The following is a 14,955-nucleotide window of genomic DNA, read 5'->3' as shown; positions in this document are numbered from 1 at the left end:
CCACTGACGTCAGGGTCCGCCCAGGCCACGTGATGACAACACAACAAGCGACCGGACGGGGCGGTGGCGTTCCCCTGCGGGTCCCGGACGTGGAGACGCGCGAGTCAAGCTGACGCGCGCGCCGGGAACGAACTCTTGCGTGTGACTTGGGATGACCGGATGGGATGAGTGATGCCAATGGCACTGCGAGAGAGGATGAGAAGAAGCGGAATGAGGAAGTGCGCTCCTGTGTTAGCGCCCGTGCCTCCTCTCACACAGGCTCCATAGTGCTTCATCCAGCCCTGCACATGCATCTGTTTTCTACTGCTTAGGACTCACTCCTGCAATAGGTGTCTTGGGGACACAAAGGAAGCCCCAAACCCAGGTGCTTCCACTTGTAAACTCCAAATAAAGCTGCTGAAACATCAACACTCCATACGGGAAACAAGGGAAGGCCGCCCCCAAATTTAATTGTTATAGAATTTTTAAAATGTCGATTACAAACACACCATCATTGTAAAAAAGAAAGAGAGAAAGAAGAAAGGGAAAGAAATAAAAAAGAGAAAAATTCAGGAAAAACAGAAGAAAGCAATCACCCAAATCCCATCGACTAATCGATTTCTGGGACATGACGTGGGAAGCCGTTTATCCTGTACGTGGATGACATTTAACTATTTTCCTGAGCACACCTCCTACTTCACGTCTCCATGTCTTCGCCCTGTCTCCTTGGTCTGATTTATGAGTCACATATGTTTCTCTCAGTCTCTGACTTGTCTTTTAATTTTTTTTTCACTGTGTAGAAGCGTAAGGTTTTCATGTAATCAGATTTATCATTCTTACATGACTTGGGGAGACTTTCGCACCAAAATAATTAATCTATAATTCCCTTATAACTTTTTCTAATTTTCTTATAGGCTTAAATTTACATTCAGAGCTCTAATCCATCCGAAATTTATTTTCCATATGCTGTAAATGATTTAAATTCAATTCTCAATTTTGTAGCCCATTGACCCAATAATATTAATTTTAAGCCATCCTTTCTACCCTGATTTGAAATTGTACCTTTGTCACTCTCTGAATGCCCACAAAATTGTGAGTCTGTTTCAGGGCTATCTACAATACCTCTGTTAGGTAACTATTAAAGTTTCTCTTCGTTTGTCTTTTTCAGATGTTAATGACTAGTTACTCTTCAGATGAACTTAAAAATGGACTTGTCCAAGATTGACCATGTATTGGCAATTATTGAAGCCATGTAATGCATTATTCTTCTAATTTTTAAATATATTTGAAAAATTCCATGCTAAAAGGTTTTTTCTAAGGATTGATTTGTCAAATCCCTTTGCAAATTATTTTAAGATTTTGGTCAGAAATGAACTCTATTAATAGATTGAGTGCTGTTTCCAGTCATACCTGGAAGCAGGAGTTCAAGCCTCAGCTGGTAGGGATTGGCGGCTGCTGGCCATCTGAGTTTTTAAAAAACTGCTTGCCGTGAAGCTAGTCTGCAGCCAAAATGTCCAGCAGAAACAACAACAAGCTGCCCAGCAACCTGCCGCAGTTACAGAGTCTGATCAAGCGAGACCCACCGCCCTACATCGAGGAGTTTCTACAGCAGTATAATCACTACACATCCAGTGTGGAGATTTTCAAATTGCAACCAAATAAACCCAGCAAAGAACTAGCAGAACTGGTAATGTTTATGGCACAGAACATCCTAGATATGTGCATCTGAATAATAGGAGAGAAAGAAACTTCAGAAGAGCCTGTGCTTTGTTACAGATTAGTCTCTGCTACACAGGGTATCTAAGTAATTTTCCTCAAGTGGTGAAAGATCTTCTGTCCTGTAATCATACCGTATTGGATCCAGATCTTCGAATGACGTTTTGCAAAGCTTTGATCTTGCTGAGAAATAAGAATCTCATCAATCCATCAAGCCTACCAGAGCTCTTCTTTGAACTTCTATGTTGCCATGATAAGCTTCTGCAAAAGACTTTATACACACATATCGTGACTGATATCAAGAATGCAAACACAAAACACAAGAATAAAGTGGATGTAGTGTTGCAAAATTTCATGTACACCATGTTAAGAGATAGCAATGCAACCACAGCCAAGATGTCTTTAGATGTTATGACTGAACACTACAGAAGGAACATCTGGAATGATACCAAAACTGTCAGTGTTATCACAACTGCCTGTTTCTCTAAGGTCACCAGGATATTAGTTGCTGCTATGACATTCTTTCTTGGGAAAGATGAAGATGAAATACAGGACAGTGACTCCGAATCTGAGGATGACGGACCAACAGCAAGAGACCTGCTAGCACAATATGCTATAGGGAAGAAAAGTTCCCAAAACAAGAAAACATTGGAAAAGGCAATAAAAGTGCTCAAGAAACAAAAGAAGAAGAAAAAACCAGAGGTGTTTAACTTCTAGCTATTCACTTGATTCATGATCCCCAAGATTTTGCAGAAAAACTACTAAAGCAGCTTGAATGCTGTAAGGAGAGGTTGGTAGTGAAGATGATGCTCATGAACCTCATCTCCAGATTGGTGGGAATTCATGAGCTCTTCCTCTTCAATTTCTGTCACTTTTTGCAAAGGTTTCTGCAGCCCACCAAAGAGAAGTAACAAAGATCCTTGTTTGCTGCACAAGCATCTCATCACCTAGTACACCCAGCGATTATTCAATCATTGCTTATGACTGTGGCCAACAATTTTGTTACTGACAAGAACTCTGGAGAAGCCATGACAGTAGGAATCAATGCTATAAAAGAGATAACAGCTCAGTGTCCTCTGGCCATGACTGAAGAGCTTCTCCAAGACCTGGCCTGGCTCAGTATAAACCACACAAGAATAAGAATGTAATGATGTCTGGTAGAACTTTGATTCAGCTCTTCCGAACACTGAATCCTCAGATGCTGCAGAAGAAATTCTGGGGTAAGCCTACAGAAGCCTCTGTAGAAGCAAGAGTACAGTAATATGGAGAATTAGATGCTAAAGATTACATTCCAGGAGCAGAAGTTCTGGAAGTTGAGAAAGAGGAGAATGCTGAAAATGATGAAGATGGATGGGGAAGTACCAGTCTCAGTGAGGAGGAGGATGCCGATGGGGAATGGGTTGATGTTCAACACTCTTCCGATGAAGAACAGCAAGAAATTTCCAAGAAGCTGAACAGCATGCCCATGGAAGAGCAGAAAGCCAAAGCAGCAGCCATCAGCACCAGTCGAGTTTTAAGTCAGGAAGACTTCCAGAAAATCCGCATTGCCTAAATGAGAAAAGAACTTGATGCTGGCCCCTGAGAAATCCCAGAAGAGGAAATATATTGAAATCGACAGTGACGAAGAGCCCAGGGGTGAATTACTTTCTCTTCGGGACGTTGAACGCCTTCATAAAAAGCCAAAGCCAAAGTCTGACAAAGAGACAAGAATAGCAACTGCAATGTCTAGAAAGACAGACTGAAAAGGATTTGTGAGGAAGAAAACCAAAATGAATCCATTTTCCAGTTCAAAAAATAAAGAGAAGAAAAAACAGAAGAACTTTATGATGATGCTGTATAGCCAGAATGTCTGGTCAAACAATAAGCGTTCCTTCCGAGAAAAATAGTTGGCGCCGTGAGATGCACTTTTGAAAAAGAGAAAAAGAATGAACTTCCCAGAAAGTTTTCCATTCCAAGAAGAATGCTAATTTGTGTCACTATTATTCATGCAAAAGTATTGAATGCCCGTTGTCCCTGTAGATACAAAATGAATGAGTTGTAACTACCCCTTCACTCAAGGCTTGACAGCTTAGTTATGGGGGTGAACACATACATATGTATTTACAATGCAGTGTAACTAGTTCTCTAGTAGAGGTAGGTCCACATTTCTATGCAGTCACTGAGGCCTTATGGACTAACACTGTGGGGATGGGGGTTATATATTCCTGTAAAACAAAACAAAACAGGACAATTGTAACAAGAGTAAGAGGTTCTTACTTGTATGTAGGCTTACCTGCTGGAAACAGGCCCCTGCTGTACAGAATTTGGGTACATAATTTAGCTCTTTTAGTCAATTCAAGAGATTTAAATGACACCCCCCCCCCTTTTTTTTCTTTTTGGAATGCCATTTAAAAGCTTTTTGGTTAAGACCTCACTTTTTGGAATGTATTTAGTTCATCATTTGAGATGACTTCATACTGGTTTCCTCAACCTTCCTTCACCCTGTATTATTTTCAGCCCACTGTTTACCTTGTCTCAATAAAAGGTTTCTAACGCCAAATAAAAAAATCTTGAGGGGATTATTGACATATTTATAGAATTGTCTTCCCAGTCAGGACTACGAGATCCCACTTTGTTCTATTTTCCTTTTAGGTGCTCCTTTTAAAAGGTTTTAAACTTTCAAAAAAAAGTTTTTTATTAATCATATGCTATTTTATTTTATTTTATTTTATTTTTTTTTATTTTTTTGAGACAAGGTCTCACGCTATCACCCAGGCTGGAGTGCAGTGGTACAATCACGGCTCACTGCAGCCTTAGCCTCCGAGGCTCAAGTGATTGTCCCACCTCAGCTTTCCCAGTTGGTGGAACTACAGGTGCCTGCCATCACGTCCAGCTATTTTTTTGTATTTTTTGTAGAGACCGAGTCTTCCTGTGTTGCTCAGGCAAGTCCCCAACTCCTGGTCTTACGGGATCCCCCTGCCTCAGCCTCCCAAACTGCTGGGATTACAGGCATGAGCCACCTCGCCCAGCTTACTATACTCATTTTACTGAAAATAGTTAGGTTTCCTTTTCTCTGGTCTTACGTAGATGACATTGAAATTACTTTCTTTAAGGAGATGTTGTAATTCCCTATGGAAACATTGGGGCCTGGTGCTTTTAGGAAGATTATTTCTATAGGATGTTACCTTTATTTCTTATTTTATGTTGTTTGTCCTCTGTTTTTTTCTTGATTATATTACCTAATCATTTATTTTATTGACTCTTAAATTGAATTCCTGCTTCCTAGTTGTATTATTCCTAATTCTTGTTTTTTAATAGCCCCATTGAAATATAATTCACATACTATACAATTCATCCATTTAAAGTTCAATTTAATGTTTTTTATATATTCAGAGTTACATAACCATCACAGTCTAACTTTGGAACACTTTTGTCACACTGCCCCCCATCCCCCCCAGTGAAACCCTGTACTCACTGCAGTCACCCTCATCCTTTCCTAGCTTCTTGTATCTTTGATACTTATTTCATTCTTTATTAATTTGGGTATTTAAGAATTTTTCCCTGGTCAGATTTGGTTTTTGTACCATTTCTAGTTTGGGATTTTTTTTTTTTTAAGGTGTTCTCTGGGGCCTAACTTATGATTCCTTTTGGTGACTATTCCATATTTGAAAAGAAGGTGTAGTTTGTGTTCACAAAATCAGGTTTGATGTATCTACTGGAACCACCTTAATGTCATTTAAGTTTTCATATAGTTAATTATTTTCCTCCCTTTACATGTCATGGATTTCAAGAGGTAAATTAATATCTGCTACTCCTGTTTCTTTCTTCTTGTATCTTCATTCCTTATAGTTGATGCACAGATATTCATAATTATCCCTGTTTATCACTATAAAGTGGTCATAATTTTGTCGTCAGTTCAATCTCAATACTAAGATCATGGTTTGGGTTTTTACTATTATTATTGTTGCTTAGTTGTATTCGCCTGATGAAATTTTAATTTTTGTTCAGTTAGTTACCTTTATATATTTGTATAATCCTCCTAATCCTTCTCTTCCTTAGTTTCTTTTAATGCCCAGCAAGGAACAGTAATGAAATTAGTATAATTCCTCTTCTTCCACCTTTACCTCTACTACCCATTTTTTAGTTGATCATATCCTTTTTTTTTTTTTTATAGGTTCTCACTCTGTCACCCAGGCTGGAGTGCAGTGGCAGGATCCCAGCTCACTGCAACCTCCACCTCCTGGGTTCAAGTGATTCTTGTGCCTCAGCCTCCTGAGTAGCTGGGATTACAGGTATGTACCACCATGCCCAGCTTTTTTGTATTTTTAATAATAAAGACAGGGTCTCACCATGTTGGCCAGGCTGGTCTTAACTCCCGACCTCACGTGATCCACCTACCTTGGCCTCCCCCAGTATTGGGCTTACAGACATGAGCCACCATGCCCAGCTGATATCCCCACTTAATATTTACTTTTCTCATTTTAGATATAGTTGTACTTCTCTTACTTGATTGTGGCAATAGCTACTGGATACAAATACTATTTCTTGATTTATTAAGATGATTAATTTTGATAAGAAATAAGGTAATATACTTGCCCTACCAATTATTTATTTATTTATTTAGAGACAGAGTCTTGTTCTGTCGCCCAGGCTGGAGTGCAGTGGCATTGGAGACCAGCCTGGGCAACACAGTGAAACACCATCTCTACAAAAAATACAAAAGGGCGTGGTGGTGCACGTCTGTAGTCCCAGCTACCCGGGAGGCTGAGGTGGGAGGACCACCTGAGCTCAGGGATTAAGGTGGCAGTGAACTGTGATTGCACCACTGCCTACTGCCCTTCAGCCTGGGTGATGGAGTAAGACTGTCTCAAAAATAAAATAAAAGAAAAAGAAAAAAGAAAAACAGGAACGATGCTGTGCTCTGCAATATGTTTTACTATTAATTATATTAAATTTTTGAGCATTGATTCCATAATACCACATCCAATTACAAGTAGTTTTGCCTGGTTTGGTCGTAATTTTAAAGCAAAAGAGGAGGCACAAACTCTAATGGTTACAGAAGGAAGGGGAGTTAGTGTAGTTGAGTTGTGGAGTGACTGTTGAGAGGCATTGTCATCCAATGACCAGATAAACTTGTCTACCAATAGGTCAGCACTTGGCTGCCAGTGGACAGAAAGAAGTAAGGATGAGAGGAGGGAAGAAGGGGAGACGAGGAGAGAGGTTTCTGTTTTCTAGGCTGGGCACAGGGGTGGCTCACGCCTCTAATCCCAACATTTTGGGAGGTGGACACGCGAGGATTGCTTGAGCCCAGGAATTCAAGCTTAGCTTGGGCAACATCTCTACAAAAACTTTTTTAAAAAGTTAGCTGGGCATGGTAGCAGGTACCTGTAGTCCCAGCTACTTGGGAGGCTGAGATGAGAGGACTGGGCCCAAGAGGTTGAGGCTGCAGCGAGCCATGATCAGGCCACTGCATTACAGCCTGGGTGACAGAGTGAGACCCTGACTCAAAAAGCGATTATCATCATTGTATTTTCTTAAACTCACAGGATTCCTAGTGTGGCAGTCCAGCACATCCTAACCACTTTGCTCTGTGTTACTTAACAACTGTATTACCTGATCAGTGAACCTTTTTAGGCATTGATAAGTCAAGTGTTGGGCAACAAAAGTTTGATACAGATTTGGGCTAACAAATTAACATTTTCAAAGATACTGTAAGAAAGCAAAATGGTGTTTGACAAACTCAAATTACGATGCTTCATTCTGTTAACTGCTAGGCAATCGATTTAGTGAATAGAGCAGAAATACATTTCAATTCTGAAGAGACAAATGTTGTTCTCCTTACAGAGTGACTCAGTGATGTGACCTTTGATAGAATGGTATTTAATAATTTGTCACTAGTGAATTCTACCAAACACTGAAGGAAGAAATTATACCAATTTTGTCCATATTCTTCAATAATACAGGAGAGGAAAATTCATTTTATGAGATCAGCGTTACACTAGACAGTGACATTAAAATATAAAAAAATTGTAGATCAGTATCCTTCATGAACATTGATGCAAACTACTCAACAAAACACTTGCAAAATACAAAACTTAGCTGGGCGTACCCAAATGCCAACTGTGATGTCATTACTTATGTTGTACTACTTTATTGTATATTGTATGACTTTATTGTAGTACAATGTAAGTAATGACTTCACAGTTGGCATTTGTGTTCCCCTCCATCATTGATTTCTCAAATATTTACTCGAGGGTCATAGTGAACAGTGGTTTGGGGCACACAATATCCTGTATTTGGTCCCTGATTTTATTTTTAATAATGAAGCTCTTCCAGTACAGAAAGATTCCCGTTTTTACATTCTTAAAAATACCCCATCATTGCTGCTCAAAACTTAACGATCACCCCCTAGTGGTTTCTTAAAATATATTTCTTAAAATACATCTTTTATTTGTAGAGATGGGGTCTTAGTTTGTTGCCCAGGCTGGTCTCAAGTGATCCTCCCACCTCAGCCTCCCAAAGTGCTGGGATTACAGGCATGACCCAATGCTCCCCACCATTGCCCTCTAGTGGGAAAGTCCTCGAAGAACTTGTTGCTATTCAGATTACAAAGGAGCATGAGTAGAACATTTGAAAAAACACACATGTTAGCTTTTCCCCTTATGCCAGTTTGTTTGCCAAATTCCTTTTAGAGGAAACTAAGCTTTGTAGTGCCTTCTCTTTGATACACTGAGCTAGCAAGAGACTTATTAACGTTAAGCCTGTAAAGTGGGTGTTTCTTCATTCTAACACAGAGGTAAGAGGTTCCAGTCTAATACCACTATGGAATAAAATGTTGAGACAATCTCAGTTACAAACAGTATCTTTGGCATCTGAAAACACCTCAAGACCGCAGAATCACTAAGCATTTGATTAATACTAAAAGAGTTGTAATGTTTTGACCTCACGCATAATTACAAAATGAAGCAGGGTCATTTTTCAAGGCTTTTTTGGGGGGAAGAGGTGCGTCAAACCCCCTTTTTAACCACAGTAAGACATACATGCAGAGCTTAAACTATCACCATCTGAACCGATAAGATACCAAAATACAGGTGCTCTCAAATGCACAAGTAAACTGACTTGATTCTTGACTACACTGCATATGCCTATCTTTTCCATCTTTTGGGCAGGGGGAGATGGGTTTGTTCTTCTGGAAGTGCACAATACTATCTACATTTGAATTTATGTGTGGTAAAGATGCTCAAGCAATATTCCCTTAGAAGGGTTTAAGTATCACTAAAAATTCTTTATCAGTACTGCATAGCTTTCCTATGTGCAATTTCTTAACACCTTACTCAAAAAATAGTCACACACTGAATCAAAGAAGCTGCTTTCCTATCTCTGGCTTTCTGTAGACATTTCTCTAACCAGCATAACTCACATTTAAGGCTTTAAAATTCTCTTCATTTTGAAAAGAGTGCATGGATGTATTTTTGAGACGGTGTCTTGTTGTGTCGCCCAGGCTGGAGTGCAGTCGCGCAATCCCGGCTCACTGTAACCTCCGCCTCCCGGGTTCAAGCCAATTCTCCTGCCTCACCTTCCGGAGTAGCTGGGATTAGACACGTGCTACCATCTGGCTGATTTTTTATATTTTTAGTAGAGACAGGGTTTCACCATGTTGGCCAGGCTGGTCTCGAACTCCTGACCTTAGGTGATTCACCCACCTTGGCCTCCCAAAGTGTTGGGATTACAGGCGTGAGCCACCGCGCCAGACTGGACGCATTTTTTTTTTTTTTTTTTCTTAAATCCCAAGAGACAGAGGGCTGCACAGAAGCTTACCATCCAGCAGTTAATGGTTGCATAAACATGTATTTAGATAGGTTTATAAAATAATTCTTCTTCTTGCCCAGCCACTAAGTAAAGATCGAAAGAGGTTAATAGAATGAAAGTCCTTTTCCTACCACAATCTCTTCTAAAAGGTTAAGAGATGGAGTATGTGCATGTATTAGTGGCAAGAGAATAGGAAATACAAGCAACTTGACAAGACTAAGTTTATTCTAAGTATAATTTTTATTAATAAAAAGATTAACCATGGCCATGTAAAATGAGTGGCTGGGCTTAGAGTTTGCTACACCAATGAGATTAAAAAATTAATACTTGAGAATGTTAACAATAATTTATAATAGCATTCCTTGATAGAGGCATTTTAATTTTAGCAATTATTTCTCTTAAATATATAAACTAATCCTTAGTGTCATGGAGGAGAATCATCATAGCTACTGATCAATCAAAAAAGAATTTGAGAGCTGTTTAGTGGTGTTATCTCAAGACATACAACCAAACTGTAGGAAAATCTCCCAAAAAAGATCTGGAAAACTGTCCAGTCACAACACAGGAAGTCTATCACTGTCGGACACTTGTGACAGGGGAATATCCCACTTCCAAGTCAAGTGTGAAGAATAAATAACACAAATTAAGAATGTACCCAAGATCCCCAAATAAATTAGTAAAAGTGCCATTAAGAATTATCAGACATAGAATGTGTTCAAATACAAATTTGTTAAATCCAAGAGATACAGTAATTTTATTACATAAAATTTCTCCTGTGTGCTAAAAATGCTAACTTACAAGACATAATATTTGTAATAGAGGGAATCACGGTCGGCTCGTTGAATTCTTTTTCATTACTGAAGAATAGAACAATAGGTAGTGGACATAGAAGCACTCAGAGTCCTCTGAAATTCAAGGTTGTTACATTACGTTCAACCAAAATAAAACTACCATTCTCTAATAATATAAATGCCTGTTCATTTCACCTTTCAAAAATAAAGTCCATTTCTTCTCCATTAAAGCTTCTGCAAGACTGACAAAGGTACATTCTACCTATTAAAAATAGGAGCACTCTTCATCTTTGGATAATGTATCACTGCTTAGGGAAAATGTACTCATATACAGATTTTTGAGGCAGCTGTTGGAGTTCATTAAGCACTTTTTGAATGCTGTACCTTTAAAAATTTGTCTTTAATATAGCTTTGGAAAACCAAAAATAGAAGAAAAATATCTATGGTAAAGTATATTTCATTCTGATTTGATAGCAGTAAAATACAAAAAAAGTATTTAGTGCATTGTCGTCACTTGATGTTAGTTTTCTGCTATTTTATATGACTGAATGACAAAAAAAGTTCTAACTTGTTAAAAATGTTGTATAAGTCTTTGACTAGTAAGGCAAAAATGAAATTAAGCACTGTAAAAAGTAGAAATTAAGTTCTACAAATTTGGTTCCCATTTACAACAATTTCATTAACAGATAATGAGTTAAATAGAGATACAACGTATCCAATACCCTCATGAAGACGGTAAATAGAAAAAAAACAACTAGTAGCATTTATAGATTGTGAAATCCTTAATAAAACCAATATATATTCAAAACATGTTCATAGAGAACCAATACCTCTCCTCCTGCATGTAAAAGAACACTTGTTAAAAATAATTAACAAAAATACCAATAAAACAATGAAAACCCATTTTGTTTCACTGTGCCCAAAGGTATGACACAAAATATTGGCTACAAGAGGTAGGTTAAAAAGAAAAAGAAAACCAGATTCTCCATTCTTTGTCACTTTTATTCAGTAGTAGGTTTTTTTTTTCCTTATTTTCAGTGCCAGACACGGCGAGGAGTGATTACAGCCAACTGTTATTAAAACATTTGTTCGCAACATATACCCCCTTTATACCACTGACCCCAAACTGACTCATTTTGTGTGCTTTCATTCTTTCTTTTTTTAATATACCACCACCAAGACCGGGTGGAGGGGGCAAGGGTAAGAGAGATGAAGGGGAGGAGTCCAGGAGGCCAGAAGAGGAGGAATGCTACAAGCCACAGTAAGAATGAGCTGTATTTAATTTAAAAAAAGGGGGAAGGGGTGTACCCCACAAATGATACAGTAATGAGGATACACAATTAAATCCCATAGCATGACTGAAGGCTTTCACTGTGTTTGACGTCATCACAATGGAAGGCATAAAAAGTGGAGTAAATCAATGTTGATACAGTCCAATCTAGTCCATTAGGCAAGATGGTGCAAGAAGTCATTTAAATTAAAAGTGCCCTACCCTTACCTAAATGGCTAGCAGACATGGAGAACACCACAGTGATGAATCCACAGAGCTTTCTCCATGTAGCTATAACAATGTGTTGTCGAATGGCACACTGTCAAACACTGGAAAGGGGCGCCACAATGGACCTCTCTCTTTTATAGGAACGAATGCTAGATTCAACTATCTCAACTAAGCAGGAAGTGGGTTCTTCTGCTAGGAATGCCAACCCTAATTCACTTTGTCTTGAAATATATACAGATTGTTTGTAGTAGCTACGGCAATGATATTTTCCTTGGGGTGCCAGGCTGTGTGAAGGATTTTCTTATTGAAGTCTAGGCTGTCAACACTTATTTCATCTTTCTTTCGCTTGCCACTTGCACAGACTTTGCGAGGCTTCAGAACCGTGCGAGGCTTATTGTTTTCCCGCGATGCTTCTAGGGTTATGTCTCGCTTTGTGTTTCTGTCAAACATTCTGAAGAAATTATTGTAAGATCCAGTCATGACAACGCTGTGAAAATAGACAGTACACTCAGTCAAACAAGCAGAACAAGAAATTGTTTTTAAGTAAAATGATTCAGTGATTAAACCATAGGAAACAGCTACTTCAAGCAGATTTAAAGTAAGGGACAGGGCTGTTGACATCAACTCAATCACCGGAATAAACCAAAATATGGTACTAATTAACTGAGTTTTCTGCTTATTATTCCTTTTCATGGCTACCAAAACTATCACCGAAGTTGACAGCATCCTCAAGTAAAACTTCTTAGTAGTGCAGAATTATCTTTGTTGAATAGTTTTGCAACTACAGGTTATGTGATCAACCAGGTCAGGCAGCTTCTCAAAGGAGCAACTATCCGTGGAACTCACAGGTTCTAAAATGAAAGAACCCCGCATGAAGTAGCTGTAGCTGTTCACAAGAAACCAATGCTTTATCTTATGATTTACATTTTTTGGGTCAGGCACGGTGGCTCATGCCTGTAATCCCAGCACTTTGGGAGGCCGAGGCCGGCGGATCATGAGGTCAGGAGATTGAGACCATCCTGGCTAACACAGTGAAACCCTGCCTCTACTAAAAATACAAAAAAAGTAGCTGGGCGTGGTGGCGGGTGCCTGTAGTCCCAACTACTCGGGAGGCTGAGGCAGGAGAATGGCATGAACCCGGGAGGCAGAGCTTGCAGTGAGCCGAGATCTCACCACTGCACTCCAGCCTGGGCGACAGAGTAAGACTCCATCTCAAAACAAAACGACGACGACAAAAAAATACAAAAATTAGCCAGGCGTGGTGGCACGTGCCTGTAGTCCCAGCTACTCAGGAGGCTGAGGCCGGAGAATCGTTTGAACCTGGGAGGCGGAGATGCAGTGAGCCAAGATCGCACCACTGCACTCCAGCCTGGGTGAGAGTGAGACACTGTCTCATAAATAAATAAGTAAATAAATAAATAAACAATTATCTTCTCAGGGTGTTGTCTGGTTCAGATAATCACATTTAATAAAGGCTTATAATCTGCTCCTGAGAAGTGGTACATAATATGTGTGTGTGTGTGTGTGTGTGTATATATATATATTTTTTTTTTGAGACAGGGTTTCACTCTGTCACCCAGTTTGGAATGTGGTGGCACAATCACAGCTCACCGCAACCACAACCTAGACCTCCTGGGCTAAGCAGTCCTTGCACTTCAGTCTCCTGAGTAGCTGTGACTACAGGCATACGCTGCCATGTCCAGATAATTTTTAAATAATTTGTAGAGATAGGGTCTTGCTACATTGCCCAGGCTGTAATATTTTATTAACAGAACATCATTTTACTTTCACCACTAAAAACATTTTAAGCAAATATTTGTAGAAGTATCAGTTTAAAGGGGTGGCAAAATTTTTAAGCTGCCCAAGACACTTCCCTGTCAGTTCTATTTGCCAGCCATTACTGCTCGACATTTATTAAGTATCCTCACAAACAAAACTTCCTAAGTTTGAAGCTCTTAATAATTTGGAAAGGGTCTGCTACCACTGCTTATCACATGGTTCAAATTATTATTGTAAATAAGGATTACAGGATACTGGGGAATTGTTCAAAGTAATACTTACATACAAAGGCCACCTACTGAGTACAAATGATTATCTATTTAGTAACGTCAATTCCCAAAGAACACTTGACGACAACTTTAATCAAACTCAAGGTAATGCATGCCCCTGAACATGATAAAACTGTATTTCTTTAAAAATGGCTCATGTAATTTAGATTGACATCCCCATATCATCTGTGTGTTTTAATGGGTTAGGACATTTAGTCTGTGGCTATTTGAAACTTTAAAAAGGTATCATTAGGTCAGCATTTCTGTGGTATTCCTGCCAAAAATGTATAGCCTGAATCTAATAACGAGGAAACATTCTGTAAAATAATTGGCCTGTGTTCTTCAAAATGCCAAGATCACAAAAGACAAGGAGAGACTGAGGAACTGTTTCAGAATAAAGGAGCCTAACAAGAGATGACAACTAAATGTTGGATACTGAACCAGACTGACTTTGTTCTGTGCCATAAAAGACACAGTTACAGTAACTGGTGAGTTTTAGTGGGTCTGCGGATTAGAGGGCAGTACTGCATCGCTGTGAATGTTGCTTTGGATGCTGCACTATGTTGGGAAGTGTTTTTGTCAGGAAATACTCATTCAAGAATTTAGGGTTATGGGCATCACATCTAGAGTAAACGGGGTATTTTCCCATGTAGCACACAAGTTGTGTGTGTGAGCACGTGCGCATGTACCTATGTGGACAAATATAGCTATAAACAAACAGAGGATAGACCACGTGATACAGCAAACAGCAACAGGGGAACTTGGGTCAAGGCTGGCCAAGAGTTCTTTGTGTTATTCTAACAAATTTTCTCCAAGTTTGAAATAATTTAAAAAAATTTTTTAATATTAAGGAAAACAAATAGTTTCTTTCTGATAATAGAACATACAACTGCTAATAATCTGCTTAAACAATACAAGGAAGAACTAGTTGTAGCTGTGTGCCACACCCTAGTTCAGTATCTCTTTACTCTTCAAATTTGTTAATGTTTTTTTTTTTCTTCTTCCTTTTCCTTCTTTCTTCTTCCCTTTCCTTCTTTCTTGATGCCTCAGGTTTAGTAGTGGCACTCAAAGGCAATGTTTGCTACCAATAGAGCTCTACTAGTTTACTAGTAGTTTACTAGTCCTCTCATCATGT

General features: G+C 39.1%; 1 protein-coding gene and 1 pseudogene across 4 annotated transcripts in view; one reads left to right on the top strand and one right to left on the bottom strand.

Moving 5' to 3' along the window:
• The first annotated feature begins 34 nt into the window (after nt 1–34).
• On the top strand, nt 35–3,610 carry LOC102123196 (protein SDA1 homolog pseudogene; annotated as a pseudogene).
• A 7,655-nt stretch (nt 3,611–11,265) lies between these two features.
• Nucleotides 11,266–14,955, bottom strand: part of PPP2R2A (protein phosphatase 2 regulatory subunit Balpha) — an 80,906-nt gene continuing 77,216 nt past the window's right edge. For all 4 annotated transcript variants that reach the window (XR_012417161.1, XR_012417162.1, XM_045398996.3 and 1 more), the window contains one exon: nt 11,266–12,259. Coding sequence is in view for 2 of the 4 variants with exons in the window: in XM_045398996.3 (XP_045254931.1) it covers nt 11,980–12,259 (280 nt within the window). In the remaining 2 variants the exon portion in view is untranslated. The remainder of the gene's footprint in view (nt 12,260–14,955) is intronic.

The sequence above is a fragment of the Macaca fascicularis genome, chromosome 8 (assembly GCF_037993035.2).
Source record: "Macaca fascicularis isolate 582-1 chromosome 8, T2T-MFA8v1.1".
Taxonomy (NCBI): Eukaryota; Metazoa; Chordata; class Mammalia; order Primates; family Cercopithecidae; genus Macaca; species Macaca fascicularis.
This window is presented reverse-complemented; position numbering and strand designations above follow the sequence as displayed.